This window comes from Necator americanus, chromosome II (assembly GCF_031761385.1).
Source record: "Necator americanus strain Aroian chromosome II, whole genome shotgun sequence".
In the NCBI taxonomy this organism is placed as follows: domain Eukaryota; kingdom Metazoa; phylum Nematoda; class Chromadorea; order Rhabditida; family Ancylostomatidae; genus Necator; species Necator americanus.
The window spans coordinates 1,238,056-1,254,386 of record NC_087372.1 but is presented as its reverse complement, the minus strand read 5'-3'; the positions used below and the strand labels follow the sequence as shown (position 1 = coordinate 1,254,386).

General features: G+C 40.3%; 1 protein-coding gene across 1 annotated transcript; it reads left to right on the top strand.

Annotated features, from left to right (window-relative positions):
• Window positions 1-7,407: 7,407 nt before the first annotated feature.
• RB195_016552 (uncharacterized protein) lies at window positions 7,408-14,277 on the top strand (the record flags this gene model as incomplete). Its single annotated transcript, XM_064183132.1, has 27 exons — window positions 7,408-7,494; window positions 8,508-8,751; window positions 9,003-9,080; window positions 9,197-9,356; window positions 9,412-9,592; window positions 9,650-9,736; window positions 9,787-9,884; window positions 9,981-10,085; window positions 10,259-10,308; window positions 10,522-10,647; window positions 10,744-10,822; window positions 10,965-11,163; window positions 11,275-11,394; window positions 11,491-11,564; window positions 11,623-11,757; window positions 11,828-11,947; window positions 12,056-12,120; window positions 12,175-12,263; window positions 12,323-12,429; window positions 12,494-12,611; window positions 12,669-12,745; window positions 12,969-13,083; window positions 13,206-13,324; window positions 13,387-13,531; window positions 13,620-13,724; window positions 13,935-14,023; window positions 14,142-14,277. 27 exons carry the CDS (start codon window positions 7,408-7,410, stop codon window positions 14,275-14,277), a joined length of 3,108 nt encoding a protein of 1,035 aa, XP_064039013.1.
• Window positions 14,278-16,331: the final 2,054 nt, after the last annotated feature.

Here is a 16,331-nt window from a genome sequence, read left to right as displayed (position 1 = left end):
GTAAATAAGTAAGTATAAGTGTAAGCAGCCGTCGCGACCTAAATTTAGTAGCCGTGACTGGGTCCGGCCACCAACGACCTGCCCATTCTTACAGGAATCTTCCGAGTACTAGTACCTACATCTTCAAGCATCCTGACTCTTTGGTAGGCTCACGATTACCGTTCCTGTAAGAGTTCCCCGATTGAGATTACGATCGTCGGGCAACTGTATGGAAACGGTCGGAACTCACAGTATATCACTTACCAAAAAAGGAGATAGATAGAAGAACAAATAAAAGTGTGCCATCGCTCTTTGCAAACATAGGGTGGACAAAATACACTGAATGAAAGGACGCTCTAAAAAAAGGAAGCCAGCGGTGAACCTACCGCTCTTGGAACTGGCATGTGAACATCCAAAGCTATGCCTCGGACGCAGCTGTTCGTTCGGGAGAACTTTGAACCTGACGTAGTCAACTTCAATAAAATTTCCATGTTCCTCGGGGACGAGTATGCCCTCTCCCTCTCCTTTCTCCTCTCTCATACGAAGTATCATGCGTAACGATTACTTTAGAATGCTAAAGTTTTATCTCAGACGTAACAAAATTCTTATAGGAAAGCAAAGGCGACAAACGTCCAGGGACTCGTTGCAGCATCTCGGACTCTACAAGTTCAATGGAACGGAACTCGATGGGACCTTGCGCAGAATGATTACTCGCCACGCCGGGAGCTATCGGTGCTTGCTTCACACTTATTGCAAGCAGACTGGTAACCTAATGAATAAGAGCTGGCTAGTGAATCCGTTTTGACAATATCGGTTTTTTTCTTCATCGTCAACACGCAACCACGTCATTTCAGGTACGTTTCATTATTTATTTAAAGTATATTGTTGTATTTTTCTTTATACTTTCAATACATGGTGCATTTTGTCCACTTGATCATATGAAAAAAAAATTAATCAAATTAAGAATTCGAAATGATAGGTCATATGAAGTAAGAAATGCTCTTTCGAACAATGGTAGGACATTGAAAAAATGTATATGAAAATTTATATGAATTTTCCACTTGGAAGAACCGCTCACAACTTAACTCTCAACCTAATATCATCCTGTGTACTTTTGGATTTAAAATGATTGTCTAGCACAAGTACTCTACATCTCTGCTAAACTGATCTCTTTACGATTGTTATTATGCACAATCGTATGCCGTCACCATAGAAGAGTCAGTGTATCGTGTTACTCAGCACAATGCTTTTCCTAGATCCTCGGAGATAGCAACTTGACATAACATTTGTTCTCGCTCAGTTGCGTTAAGCTCTTTTAACATTTCATATTCTCGTACTATAGTTCCCGCACGATTTACGTGTTCTGTCACTATAGTTCCGGTACGATTTATGCTAAAAATTGCAGTGTTTGCATTTTCCGTAATTGCGAACAAATCAAAATTCGAATCGAAGAAAATTTCTCACACTGATCGGTGTGGGGAGGTTGCTTTTGTCAGTACAGTATGTTTTCCTAATTTGTTGGGACTAGTGATCATTCACTACGCCAACGTACTATAAGCCTACTACCGCGTAAAAAAAGAAAGAAAACCAAATTTCTTTGATTTTCACGCCACGCACTTAAAAAGTGCGCTTAAGATTTGTTAGATTGTTTCATACTGAACAAAGCCTACAATTTTCTAGTTGCAGTTATTCGCCAATAAGTCAACTAAATCAATCGCGACCATATCGCATCGATCGCAGCCGAGTTGTTTCAATTCCTCCGTTTGTGGGTAAAGATCAAGCTAACTTTGAGGGATATTGCAGCTAGGACGCCTTAAATAATTTACTCTATATTTGTTCACGACGTTTTTCAACGTTTTTTTTTTATTATCTTCGTTGTTCCTTGTGGGTTAATTTCACGACGTTATTGAACAAATGTGATCACTATCGCAGCCGTTGTTTACGTTTCCCGAGACGGTTGTTTTCGTTTTTGGTGTTCTACAGAGCGAATTTGTTTACTTTTCACAAATAATAGTTCCTATGGATGATTATTTTTAGTTACTTGAAACGTGCTTTTTGTAAGTTTCAGTCTCGTTTCGTAAGAATTGTTCCCTGTTTGCTCGAACATGAACGAGTGGAAAATATCCGTGTGAAATAACTTCTTTCGAAGTACTTTATACTTTCCACTCGTTCATTTTTGGAAGTTCCAACTGATTCGATGACAACAGTTGAATGTTGTTTTCAGTGGAGAAATGCCTTACACACTGCTGACACCAACAATCGCTACATTTGTCCCGGCTCGTGTGCTCCAGTGCGTAATTTTGCAAACCTTATCGCACGGTGTCACGATTTTGACGTGATTCATAACCCACGGCGAACGCGTAGAGCTCGGATAGTAGATTGCAGAGCTCAGCGTGGTTCCGTCCATCTTTCCCTAATCATCGTTTAAAAAAAAGGGCGAGGAAGACGTTGTTTTTTACGACGATTTCAGCTGCAACTCGCCACCAATGTGCCCGCATTCGCATCCAAACGCAAGCGGTCGAAGATCAGTGATGTTTTCTCGCCAGTCTTTCCCAGTGAAACCAATGAATAGGCTGCTGAAGGGACGTCTGCATAGAAGCGCATTCTAACGTACCTCCTAGGAACTAACGCGGTTCCCATGCCGTCTTTTTTTTTACGACGAATAGGGAAAAACGCGCAGTTTACCAATTTATCGATCCCGAAAGGACGAAAGCCTTGGTTTGCGCGAGGGTGGTCTCGAACGATCAAGCCTTGTACAGTTGCGTAAGCGAACCGTGAAAGGTATCAATGCACCACCTCGATCGCAACCGCTGGCGGCCTTTCAACGCAGCTCCTTACGCAACTGCACCGCGTATCAGACCATTGTGACCCGACTGTGGTTATGCGGAAGAAGATTACGGTGTCCACCGCGTGTAGACTCTGTCCCATATTGGTATTCGGACTCGCAGAAACTACCAAGAAGTCGTTCTCTTGGGTACTAAGCACTTTCTCGAGGACATTCCCCACTCGAAACTATGTTTCGTCACTTGGCTGTCCTCTCAACATGCAACTGCGCTTGCCCTTTACTTTGTGAATCTCGCCTCCAGCTGATTGTAACGATCAGCGCAGCTGTGTAATGATTTACGAAGTGACCCTACACAAACTTTACCGACTGTATATGCTGTGTAGTAGTCTGTGCTTCCAATACACTCAAGTCCCATACGTAAATTCAATGGGAGTTGCAGATTTTTTCTCTGACTGCCTACGTTAGACTCGACTTGCTTCCCTCCTTTTTTTTCAGATGTAGTTCTTCTTCCAGAAGACTAAGAAGGATTAGCATCACTTTATTGTAGCTTTATCATCAAGATCTTTTTTGATCCCCTTCTAAAGCATTTTTCTGCTTTTTCTGAAACCTATAAGGTAGAAGGTGGTGAGGATTTTTGAGCGCATTCCGACCACACAGCAGTTTCTCAAACTTCTTGAGAACTGTGTCCGGTCACTCTTTGCAGTCGATTTGAGCAATTCGGCTTTTTCCCCCTGAGGATCCGCAACTGCATAAACAGCTTTAGCGCAGTAGTTTCCTTTTTTTGAGCTCGTTCAGTACCCTCGTTATCGTTATCAGTACGAAAGTCCGGCTGACGTCTAGCTCTCAGATTTGGTGTGATGCTGGTGTGAGACATGTGAGATTACGAGGAACTGGATACACATCTCCACTTCTTTTATCATTGAGCCATAATTATTATTAGCAATGTTCTACCTCTCATGTGCCGCAGACTGCTAAAAGGTAACCGCTGTGTTTGCGTAATCGATACTACATGAGGATAAAGGAACTTTTCATCTTTCCGTGGTCGGTAAAAATTGCAGCATATTTGTTTGAGAGGATATTCAACAGTGTCTTGATAAGATGGTTATCATCAACAATTCATAGTAAAGGTATTGTATATTGTGCGCATACATGTTCTTTAACCTCTACGATTCTGAATTGAAGTTAAAGTCGTCGAGGGAATCCAAGAACAAAAAAGAATATAGCGCGCAGCACCAGGCAATACTTTTTTCCATGCTATTCTTTCTTCTCTCAGGATAAAGAAAAAGAATATAAAGAATGTGAATGTTGGTTCTGTGGCATCGTAGTATCAGGTCATAGAAGTTCATTTGCTCTATACTACCATGTTCCTTCTTATGATTCAGTAACCTTGATAAATTCTTATTGTCTAGACACTGACGTACGCAGTAGTAGTTGACGTATGTAGGGAATGTGGTAATTCCGTTCCAACAGACTAAATACTCCTCCAGGAGAAAATTCTTACTCACAGGTCGAATATCTGGCGAAGAGGCGAAATCCTGGACCATATTGAATGAAAGCCTGAATTCCTCCTTTTGGGATTTATCAACCGTAAAATATTTCCCATCTTTTTATTGTTGAGGTGTAGTTGACGACATATTGCAATGCTGACTGTAAAATGATGCATTTCTTTCCCATTCAGTGTAACGCCTCTCGCTCGAGCACGTATATATGACCTATTCATAGGCTGGATATAACTCACGAACTACTAAATTGTTTTGGAGGATCGCACACATCCACTGTGAATTTGTGGTGTGAGGTAATCTTAAATTTGTAATCGTGGCAGAATTAGGAGAACTAATTACGTGAAACATGAGAGAAAGATGAATCTAATAGCCTCAAATGTGAAAATTTTCGTTAAAAACAAAACAGCTAGCTTTCAAAAGTGACGGGAATGAGGATTCCTGTAAGTCCCAATTTTTTAAATTTTCGGACAGAGTGACCTTCTGTATCTCTGAACTCTTGGAAGAAAAAGAGTTCGTTTGATAAGATTTCTAGACTTCCTGAAGGTGAGATCTAGACAAATGTTCTCTTCTTTATTACATATTTCTTATAACTGTGTAGTTGTCTCTATGGCTCGTCTCTATGGCAAGAAGAGCGTCTAAGACGGTTGTCTGCGTCTCCATGAACGACTGAAGCGTGACCTCGTCGAGTTATGTTCGTGTATCCTCCAGGTATATCCACTGGACATGTAATTTCTCGGAGGCATTCGCGGAGAATCCTTCACGATCCTCTTTACCGTTCTCCTATATGACCTCGTTGCCAAATATCCTGAGTTCGCATATCGGAATGACCTCATAACATGGTTGACAGTTACATACCATCTCTCTTTAAGTGATTAATGTAAAATACATGGGAAATAGCAAATGAATAGCCAACCTTCAACGTTGTACACTCTAAACTCCCTTCCAGGTTGACGTTACTTAAATTTTATCGGGCTAAGTCATAGATCGCCTATTATAACGAAAGTACAAGCATATATACAATAATGAAGCGGTTGGAGAGATCCTTCGGGAGTTTGCAACAATTTGCACCCGCGATTAGGATGGTTTAAGTAACCGCTAGTGGTAGCTACTGGACGCGTTTTCATCGGAAAGATTACGTCTCAATTGACGCAATATTTCTAACGAAGGTAATATGATTTTGAATAAGATCATCCTCACGAACTTGAGCTTACAATACTGTTGCCATGGGTCAGAGATACTGTTGTGTTTTTTTTAAATAAAAAAAACTGTCGGCGAACATATACATCCAGTAGTTTGGCCATGGATGTAGTTATTCGACGAATTACTGTATCTCGCAACAAATTGCCTTTATAAGGAATTCGCGCTAATAAATCAGTCATGAGCTAATGGTGAGAACGGCTGGAAAAAAAAGAGCAACGGTGGATCTATTCCCATTATCTGTACCTATCGTCGCAATAAAAAAAAATGTGTCAGCTCTGAGTGAGGGACCAGACTTCGCACTTGTTAGTGAAGGTAAAATCAGGTAACAGCGATGCATTGAACTGTTAGGTCATCAAGAATTTCGCAAGAGCTGCGACGAGGAAACTGACGGGGGTGGGGCTTCCCTTTCGATTTCGCCACCCATCTATGTAGTTGGTTCTGTGTTAGCTTTTTCTTTTTAATAATTAATTAACTATTATTATTATTATTTGAATCATTAATTAGTTAATAATCATTAATATTTGATTTAATCGCCGATTATGTTCTGTTTTTGGAGGGTTTCATGCAACAGGAATGATACACTCGGGTCAAAACGATCCGAAGCCTGGCGCAATTGCGTAACCTGTTGCGCTGGAATTAGCACGGGGACCCTAACTCAACACTGCAAACCAATTGGAGCTAGCGAGAGTCCCGAGCGCAACCGTTTATGCGCAACTGCGCCAGACTTCAGGTCACTTTGACCCGACTGTATCTCCTTAAATATCCGAGAACGCATCAAGCGTTAGAAGCGCAGGACTGCAATGGCACTTTTTAAGTTCATATTGTGACCTGACTATAAATTATGGACCTTACAGGCTGGCCAAATTTCGTTTTGTATTGATACTTTACTTTATTTTATATCTTAAACAAATTTGACGACTCCATTTTCGTACCAGCGAGACATCGAAATTCACGAGCACGCTCTCTTTTTTTGTGCTGTATACTTTGCTGGTTTTTTTTCATCATTTCATGTCTCGTATCATCTGGATTGTATAGCCTTTTTCGCCTCTAGTGATGTCTTATCTTTCGAGGTGACCTTCCACGTACATTTTGAATTGGTTATCATACTTCCGCTATTGGTAGGTAACTTACAATCAAACCTGGTCAGAATTGTTGTCATTTGCTATTTGCAATTCGTTTGCAGTGCAACTGACCGAAAGTCGCTGAGTGTGTTACACAGTGTGCGCTGGTTTTGTTGGTCCTCAGTTGACCGCTGTCCACCCCCAAGACTCGCCGACACATTACTCTGTTTACGATATCCCGCCCTATGCCAAGCCGTTATCACGTCGTACTCATAAACAAATGTTTACGTGCGTACTGTTGTCCCCGTTTTGAATTACTGTTTCACTTGAGCTCGTATCTGTTTTAATTGCGAAGTCTAGAAAGCCAAGATCCTCGATGAACATTCGTTTTTTTTTCCTTACCGACTACCACCAGCTAAAATCTCATTACTTTTAGCATCCTGTATTCTTCACCAACGTTTGCGGGGGTGTTTTAGAGATAAATGGCCGTAATATCTACAACAAAAAGGGTTTAGCTCTAGAATTTGAATTCTCTTGGGTAGACATAAGTGAAAATTTGCGGTGATCTTCTGCAAACGACGATAACCTCAGGAAAGTAACTCTGCTACTGATCAACGACAGCAAAGACATCGCAATCACTTTTTTTTGTGTCGTTTTCCTTCCATATTCTTTATCCTGCTTTAATTTTTTTTCCGTCAACATGTATTGTTCCACATTGCTATAGGTTATACTGGATTGTATCGTTATCAGTTGTTATTAGAATCTATCGGTTTATTTTCGTTTTTGGCGGTGATGTATAGGTTGTTGTGTGAATTTTCATTAATCAATGTTGAAGATCAGATTCCAGTGTTTATGCCCATACGATTACAGATAAGTAGTTATGGATCTGCTAGACAACATCACATCTATGATGACCCACACGGGAAATGAGCGGTTTGGAAAGCCTAAACCGAAGGCAGAAGTGAAGGTGAATATACTGTAGGTAATATTCTGGCTATAAGTGTATACGTTCGCCAAAGGGTACTAAACGCTTCTGCTATCAAGCAAATGCTCATGCATCGTAAGTGGATTGGGATGTATGGGTCACCAGGCGTCTTGATTTGGCATATGGTCGGTTTTACGTCTTGTTCTTTTTGCCGTATAGGGGAACTGAGAGAATGGTTATGTTGTAAGGATCCTTGTCGTTTTAGCACGTTTATTTCCTTTTAATAATAGATAGTGTCCATGAACTTCTATTTTCAAAATCTTTCTTGTAGTTCGTGCACGTCAAACATGTCAGTTATTTTCGAGAAATTTCCAATCTTTTTTCCTAGTAGTTTAAAAAGTTACTCGTTGCTGAAGTTAAGTCTATCAGATCACTTAAGAACGGCGGTAACTTTTGTATGATGAAGGTCTGCTCTGAATGCAATAGGATGAGAAAGATTTCGTTTTTCGGTTGAGTTGATTGGGTTGAGCTCTTTACTGTTTTGAAGTAACTCCATTCCTATGATGCAGACGGATTCTAAGTGCAACAATGCTGTGTTTTCGTGCAACCAAACGCAGCTGGCTGGTGGAAGTTGCGCACGTGTTCTGTGAATTACGCGATGATCGATATCGATGTGACCATCCGATGACTTCGGATGTAGTTAACGGTGCTTAGACCAAATACGCAGAGCTGGGTTTCTAAAAAAGGAAAGGAATGAGAAATCAAGAATAAATATGATCGATTTTTTCGCAATCGAAAACAAACGTTGGATTGACAGTTTTTGATGCGAAGCCAATACATGTTCTATTTGTGTACTTGCAAGAGAGATTTGTACGCGAAGTGTCTGTTCGCTGAATGGGGCAACTTCCGAATTTACACGGAGTTCAGGTCAGTGGGTCGTCTACAAGCTGGCTACTGATAGAATATTTAGATCCGGAAAAAGCTGCCGTTTCATTCTATTGAACCAGTCTTTTTCCTTCATGACCTCACATCGACCTTTCACTGCTTCTTTTCAGAAAGAACCCGCAGATGGACCAACAACTACTGCAGCATCGACGTCGTCTTTCAGGATACCTAAAAAGAAACCGGGTGGCACACAACCTAATGGAATAACATCGCAATCTCCACTCAATAGAACGGCACTGAACACCATCAACAAGCTGGAGTCGGGAGATCGTTCGCGCAGTTCGCTAGATTCGGGAGACCGTTCACGTGGTTCATCTCGCGTAGAAATGGACTATAAAAGTGGTGTTAGAGAAGGTGTGTATGTGTTTGATCTTTCTAAAGTGATTTTATTCGCTCCTTTTCATTATTTCCTATTTGGCAGACGGGTTTTTTCATTGCTAGATCACCTTTTGTATTTCCGATATACCCCTGTAGATGTAGGTAGGCGTAGGTAGATGTACCTTAGGCTGATTCTGGTGGTGCCTTTTGTGTGGTAATGAGGGAGAAGGAGAAGTCTGTCTTTATTAGTTTAGTTTGTCTTCAAGTTGCAAGTTTAGTTGTTTCAGTTTTCAAAGCCGAACCAAGAGACAATTACGGTGGAAGAGCGTTCAAGCAAGAATACAAGCCATCATTTGGAGCTGGAAGTAAGCCTGTCTTCACGAGATATTTCGGCTGATATTCCGCGCAGCGCTCAGTGACCTCATGCCATGATGCTACACCTGCAGTGCTAACTTTGTTTTTAATATCTGTTTTTCTTCAGCATCTGGCGAATTCGTGATTCCTCGGAAAGTGGATATTGAAATGAACGGACTTCAGCTAAATCTAAGCGCTGCGCCAGAGTTTGTTAATCGTTATCACATAACCATAACAAAGATCCTGCGGAACAAAGAAAAGGACGCCACTAAAGGTCCCAAGGAGGAGTGAGTTTTCACGTTCATAGTCGGGATTTTGAAAGGTCTTCCATCCTCTTTGTAGTCTGCCGACTCAGCACCGTCGTCGTGCGTTGTTTTCTGTCTTCAAACAGCTGGTGAAGTCTAACCCAGAGGCGTTCGGAGAGGATCGCTACAAGCACGTTTACGATCTTGGAAACACCTTCTACTCTGTTGGCTGTAACATTACTCAAGCGGATGGTGATCGCGTCTTCAGGATTCCTGCGGTAACGAAATTGCCTTCTTCCACGGTTTCCTTTGTTAACTGCATCAATCGCTTTCAGGAGGATATCGGCAGTGAATTCAGTCGGAATTTCTTATCAAAAGGTGGCCTGAAAGAGTTGGTTTTTACGGTGCAGTGGACTGGACAAGTGAGGTTTTTGTCCTGTTCCCTCTTTTATTCTTCAAGCGAAACTTTCAGGTATACATAAAAGGCCCAAAGCTGAATCAAGATGACGGAACGAGGCGTGAGGCAGCGCGATTCTTTGATGTTTTGACCAGCCAAATTTTGTTTCATGGGTAATAAAACATTTCTCTTACATTTTTATCCCCACTATTTACTTGCTTCATGCTTGATAAATAGTATATGCACTTTAGCGCAAACAATCCTTTTAGGGATCATTACATCTTTGCGAACAAATTTTTCGAGAAACAATATGAATTTGATGTTCGTTTGGGCGAGGGTAAATGTGTCAAGAGCGGCTTTGAGAAGAACGTTCGGTACGTTAAGTATGGAATTCCTCCCGTACTCATCCCGTTTTGGGTTTTTTTTTTACTTCTGATACATTTGTCTTTCTTTTTCAAATAGGCCTCACTTCTCTAAATTTAGATTTGGAGCTGTTCCTGAATGAACGGTTCCATGTTATTCAACAATTCTAATGGTACTATTTCAGATTTCTTGGTGACAGCGATGAATCTGCGGTTCCCATACTCCAAATCGACAGTAAGTTTGTTATTGTTGGTTTTGTTAACCAGCATCGTAGTCAAGTATTTACTATGCATATCGACTCTAAAATATAGCAGATGGTCATAGGATCGATATGTATAGTAAATATTTTCTAACAACATTGTTGGGTTTATACTACTTTGGGTACTTTTAAAATGTACTTGGATGCTGAATAAAAAGCATTATAAAGAGCCGTACTCTCTATTTCAGCAAAGAAATCCCCATTCTACAGTGAACAGTCTGTGCTGGACTTCGTTCGCGAAATTACCGGACGCAATCCGGAGGATGCACTAAGTCAGAAGTCACTGAGAAAGAAGGTAGCCAAAGAACTTAGAGGTGAGCCTGGTATCATTCATTCTAAAATCATTTTTATGAGTGACTTAAAGCTGCTGATGTGGATATAGATATAGAAAAGTCGTATCCATTGTTCAGATCTTGTTGTAACTACAACTCATATGAAGAATAACAGATACTTGTACGTCCACGGTGTGGTCGACAATAATGCCAGAAAGTATGTTTTTGTGTCTTACTCATGTCTAGTAATGGGTTTCTATTCGGAAGCAGTATTATCTCGGAGTATTTTATAACCTACACCTTCTATGCTTGGACGTTTTCTTTGTATGTGATTTTTCAATGTCAGGATCTGTTTTTAGTCAGTTCTTCGAGACCGATATGGGGGAAATATCAGTAGAACAGTACTTCTTCCAACAATACAAGTTCGAATTACGTTATCCATTGCTGCCATTGGTTGCTGAACGTAAAGGAGCGAGTGGATTAAGTTTCTATCCTCTGGAAGTTCTGAAAATCGAGCGGGGTCAGCGTGTAGATAACAAAAAGCTTGCTGGACAACTTGTGAGTTTGGCCGTTCTTTTTCTCTCCTGCTCTGAATATGGTAGTTTCCAATTCACGCTCGTGTAACCTCTATCCCTTTATTATTTACATCAGAGATAATCTTATTTCTAGACTGACAAAATGATAAAACATGCTCGTATGCTTCCACCTGAAATGCGCGAGCACAACAGACGCATGTTGGAAAATGGACGCTTGAAGGACGATGAGAATGCATACCTTTATGCTTTTGGTGTAAGTACTTTGTCCCGAGTTCCATGTGCTTCTCTGTTGTTATTTTGTTATGATGACAAAAATCCTGACATCTCAAGTGCTTCACATATTTTTTAGGTCGAAGCCGCCAACAATTTCGTTACTTGCGAAGCTAAGGTTCTAAGCGCACCAGAGATTAAGTATAAATCAGAGTTAGTGACGAGAAGATGCTTTTGAAAGTTTCCATAGTGTACACTGGCGTGATTTTAGTTCTCTTCAACCTGATCGAAGTGGACCAATGTTGTCCTGGCGTTTGAACCAAAGAACCCAGTTTGTTCGTCCAGCAACAGTGGATTCGGTTTCCATAGCGGTATTTGACAAAGCAGTGATGGATCAACAAGCACTGTAAGTGTTTTTAGTTGTTAGCTGAATTAGATGTTAGCTGTTAGAGTATCAGTATTGTTCCTAATTTCAGTCACTTTTTTGAAGCGCTGTCACGTGCCGGCCGTGCTCGTGGTATGACTATCCCTAATAATTGCGCCAAAGTTGTACAATTACCGTCTGAAGTTGACGAAATCATTGAAGAACATTTCAGGTTAATGTTCTGTCAGTTTGTGTTCTTTTCACGGGCTCCTAATTGGTTTTCTTTATTTTGCTGATTTTCACTTGTTTGTGAATTACATTTATTGTTTTATGTATTTAGATCTTGTGCTGGAAGAGTGTCGATGATCTTGTGTATCACGAGGATAAAGAAGGATGATGTGCACGGTAGGTTTGTTATTTCCAATTAGTAATGTCTCTTTTTTTAACGAGATTCTTCAGACACTATAAAAATGCTAGAGGCAAAGCATGGCGTAGTCACTCAGCATGTAAGCAAAGACACTGCTTTAGCTTGCATAAATGGTGGAAAGGTAGTGCTTTCAAATACTCTCACTTTGCCTGAGTTATGAACGGATCACTTGTTTTTCAGACTCTCGAGAATGTTCTGCTGAAGTTCAACCTCAAAAATAAAGGTCTTAACCACTCAGTAGGTGCGCCGAGACAAGCCCTTAGCAGCGGCACTACTCAAAAAGATATGTGAGTCATGATTACAAATATTTTCAATTTACTGTGTTTATGTCGATCAAAAGGCATTTTCCAGAAATGGAAAGTTGTTCCAAGGAAAGATGTTCGTTGGGTTCGAACTATCTCATGCAGGCGCACAGTCCCTATACGATCGTCAGAATACTACAGCAGTGAAGGAGCCTACAGTAATTGGAGTGAGTTGTGGAATTCAATAGTTTTTCTCGTCGTTTCTTCAGTTACTCGCGATTTAGTTCTCATATTCCGTGGGGGAGCCGACGGATTACAGTGGATTTTGGTGGTACCAACAGCCACGGCTTCATAGGATTCAGTGAGTGAGATTCATTTGATTTCCTAGTGCTTTGAATTCATGGACGCTTTACGTGTCCGTGCCCGTGTCTTAATGTATGTATACTTTGTTTACGTTGACAATAATATGAATTTATCGTAAGGCATCAGTTGGTCTTATCATAATCTAAAAATCTGAAACTCCGAACTCAAATTATCCTGGAAGAAGTGAATATCGTTTTTGTTATCCAACTTTTTCCATCTAGGTACATTAATAAACATTTTGTCCGGGCGTTCATGGACTACCACAAAATGAACAAAAGACTACCAACAGAAGTTTTTGTGTACAGATCAGGTACAAGCGAAGGAGAGTTTGCTGAGGTATTTCATTTTTCCGAGCAACTTGAACTGGAGAATTTTTCCGTTGTCATTTGGGCGTATGCCTTTATATTTACACACTTTTTTCTTCGTAGATTTGCACCATTTAGCGTCTTATTTTATAGGTGGCTGAGGAAGCTAATGAAATTCGCTCTGTTGCGGACAAAATGAAAGATTTCAACAATGGTAGGCCGTACCTCCCAAAAATAACTGTTATTGTAGCGCAAACTAACAGTAACTATAGGTATTTGTGCTTTATCATTTCTGTAATGAACGTGGGTAAACTAGCTCCTGAATTTGGTTTAGAATTATGCCTGCGTCACTGCCACCAACCAATGGAGGACGTCAAAGTGCTCGGGATCTCAACGTCCCTTCTGGAACCTGTGCGGATACAGCTATCGTTCATCCACGATTCCGGGAGTTTATACTGACATCTCAACAAGCAAACATTGTTAGTCATTAGCAGAATTAAAATATGCCTAATGATCTAGATAGTTTGAGTAGGTAAAGTGTTAACATAATTTTCATTTTCTTTTTAGGGTACGTCAAGGCCAACTAGATATACAATTGTTGCTGAAGACAAACCCCAAATATCAGTGGATGTAGCAGAGCATCTCACACATTTTCTTTGTCATGGCCATCAAGTATGTTGCTGTTATGTTTTTAGGAGGGTGTTAACATGAGAAAGGAGGCTAATGATGCATTGTAAATTGTGAATTTATTGGAAGGCTTGGATATTTCATATTTAATCTTTTCCTTGCAAGTTTTAAGTTCAACATGAAAGATATTTGATCGTCTCGTTGAATTTCGAAAGAAAGGCTTTCGAAATGTAACCATAATGCGCATCGTTACAGCAATCAACGCTTCCGACGCATGTGCCAGCAGTTCTTTACGCTGCAGAAAATTTGGCGAAACGAGGAAGAGCTGCATGGAAGAGCTCAATGTAAGTTTTCTTTACCTAAAGTTGCATGTACATCTTCATAAATTAAGACATAAGGTCTACTTTGTTGCTAAACAATAGGGATCAACTTGGATTTGTCTGACATGAGCTTGTTTTGCAGCAATGAGAACTGTGATGGTGCTTCGTCATCGTATTCACAACGTATTTCACTTCGTGACGGAGAAACACCTGAGGATTTTTATAACAGATTCACTCTGGATCTAATGAATTCACTTCCTAACCATTATTTTGCTTGATCGCTTGGTCTAGCACTTCCAATCAACTGAGTGTTCTCAACAAGCCGGGTCTTCATATCAAACGGATGGTGGAATTTTTTTCTGACGGCAGTTTTATGCAATGCCAATGACCTTGAAATGGTCTTCAGTTAGTTGCGTGATATCCTCGCATGCATTTCATTCAAAGTTAAGGTGCTGCAAGAAGCTTTATATTGTACATATATTATTTATTGATGTCCGTGAGCATTGTATATAAGAATCAGGAGCATATTGTCAGGGTACTCAATTGCCTTGTTTTATCCATTTCTATTTGGCACTGTCTGAACATGTTTTTCTCATTCTGTTGTTGTGCCAATTGTTATTCATATTGTATGAGGTGTTTTATCAAACATATTCTGGTTAATTTCTTGCCGCTTTGAATGTCAATACTTGCATAAAAGTAATAGTTAGTTGTGAAGTAGAGAATCTGTGAACTCTACTTGCCCTCAAATAATTAGAAGCCGTAGATTTCTCATGTGGAATGTTGAAAATAAACTGTCGTAATTAAGAAGTAAGGAGTACAACTGAGGAGATTGGAGACATGTAGACAGTTGTAAAGAACAATAGAAACAGTATTCTCGATCAATAAAACTATGTTCTTCAATATTTCGCCTGTTGAAGTTTATCTCTTTATTGGACACGAACTTATACAATCATCTGATAGATCGTCTTCCGAACAACCGCAGGATTGCCAGTGGCGTTCATGGTCTTGAAAGGGGTTTCAAGGAGAAGTTTGTTGGGAGCATTTTGGGATATCCGGAACTGTAGTTATGGACCACTAAAGAGGTGAAAGGCACAATTGTTCCGTTAATATGATGAAGTTAGGGTGCAACGTCGGGCAAATGTAGGCTCGAAGAGATCCTTTAACACAATTCTTTAGCGTAAATAGCGAGTTTAGCGAAAATTTGAACTTTTTTATTCGTCGAAATTCACAATTGAATCGAATTATTTCAATTTCGGATAGCCATGACACATTTACCGATTGAACTGGACAATTTCCAATTTTTTGTATAGCGACCTGCGAATCGTTTACAATGTCTATTTGTTGTAGATTGGCAATGTCTATGTTGGTGGCTTCTGGTAACATTCCATGATGAGTTCACAACATTAGTGACGTTAGCTAGGTTCTCTTTCTGTATTTCCGGTTTGTGAGACATCAATTATCTCATTTTTAGGATCACTCTAAAATACTGCATTTCCGTGGAGTTAGTAAGATCTTTAGATTCGGCGCTTTCCTCCCATGCTTCTGCTTTCTTCGGAATCTGGTCCAGTTCAGTGTATAGTAATGTACAGTCGGCTCTAGCCGAGATAATTAAAGGCGGTAGGCCTCAGAACAGTGGTTATCCCTAGATGGTGCGGGTCAGATCGGTTCGGATTGATCCCGGTTGCTTTCTGAGGGTAAAATCAGAAAAAAAGGCTAAATCTAGTGTGATGTAATATTTTTAGCTAGGCCACCAATATACGGGAAATAATAAAGCGGCTGATATGCGCATCAGATCACTTTGGATTGATCCCGGTTGCTTCTTGAGGTGATGAAAAGGGAATTTTTGGAATGTTGGCTTTTTGTTCTCGGAAGTTCTTCTGAGACATTCTGGAGAAGGATTTTCTTATGCGAGAACTCTATACAATGCTCAGAAATCAATATTTAATCATAAACATCAATATATAACATGTACAAGATTCTCACGTTATTACGACCAATCCGATACTGTGTTGAGCATTCAATGGTATCAATCGATCGATCGATCAATCACGCAATCAAAAATAAAATGCCTAGCTTTGACAATGACTTTGTGTAGTAGTGATGCCGCCTCTTTTTCGAATGGCGTCATATTGTATGACTCAACTAAGGGACGAGATTTAAAAAAAAGGGAGAATTCTATAAATTAATGTTAGCAACAAACAAGTGGGGGAATGAACGATGGTGATGAGGAGGAGAAAAACGACTCAAACGGAACTCTACGCGGTTCTACTTAATACGTAAGAGATTACAAAACGAGGCGTCAGTGGCTGAATGACTGGCTGCGACTGCGATT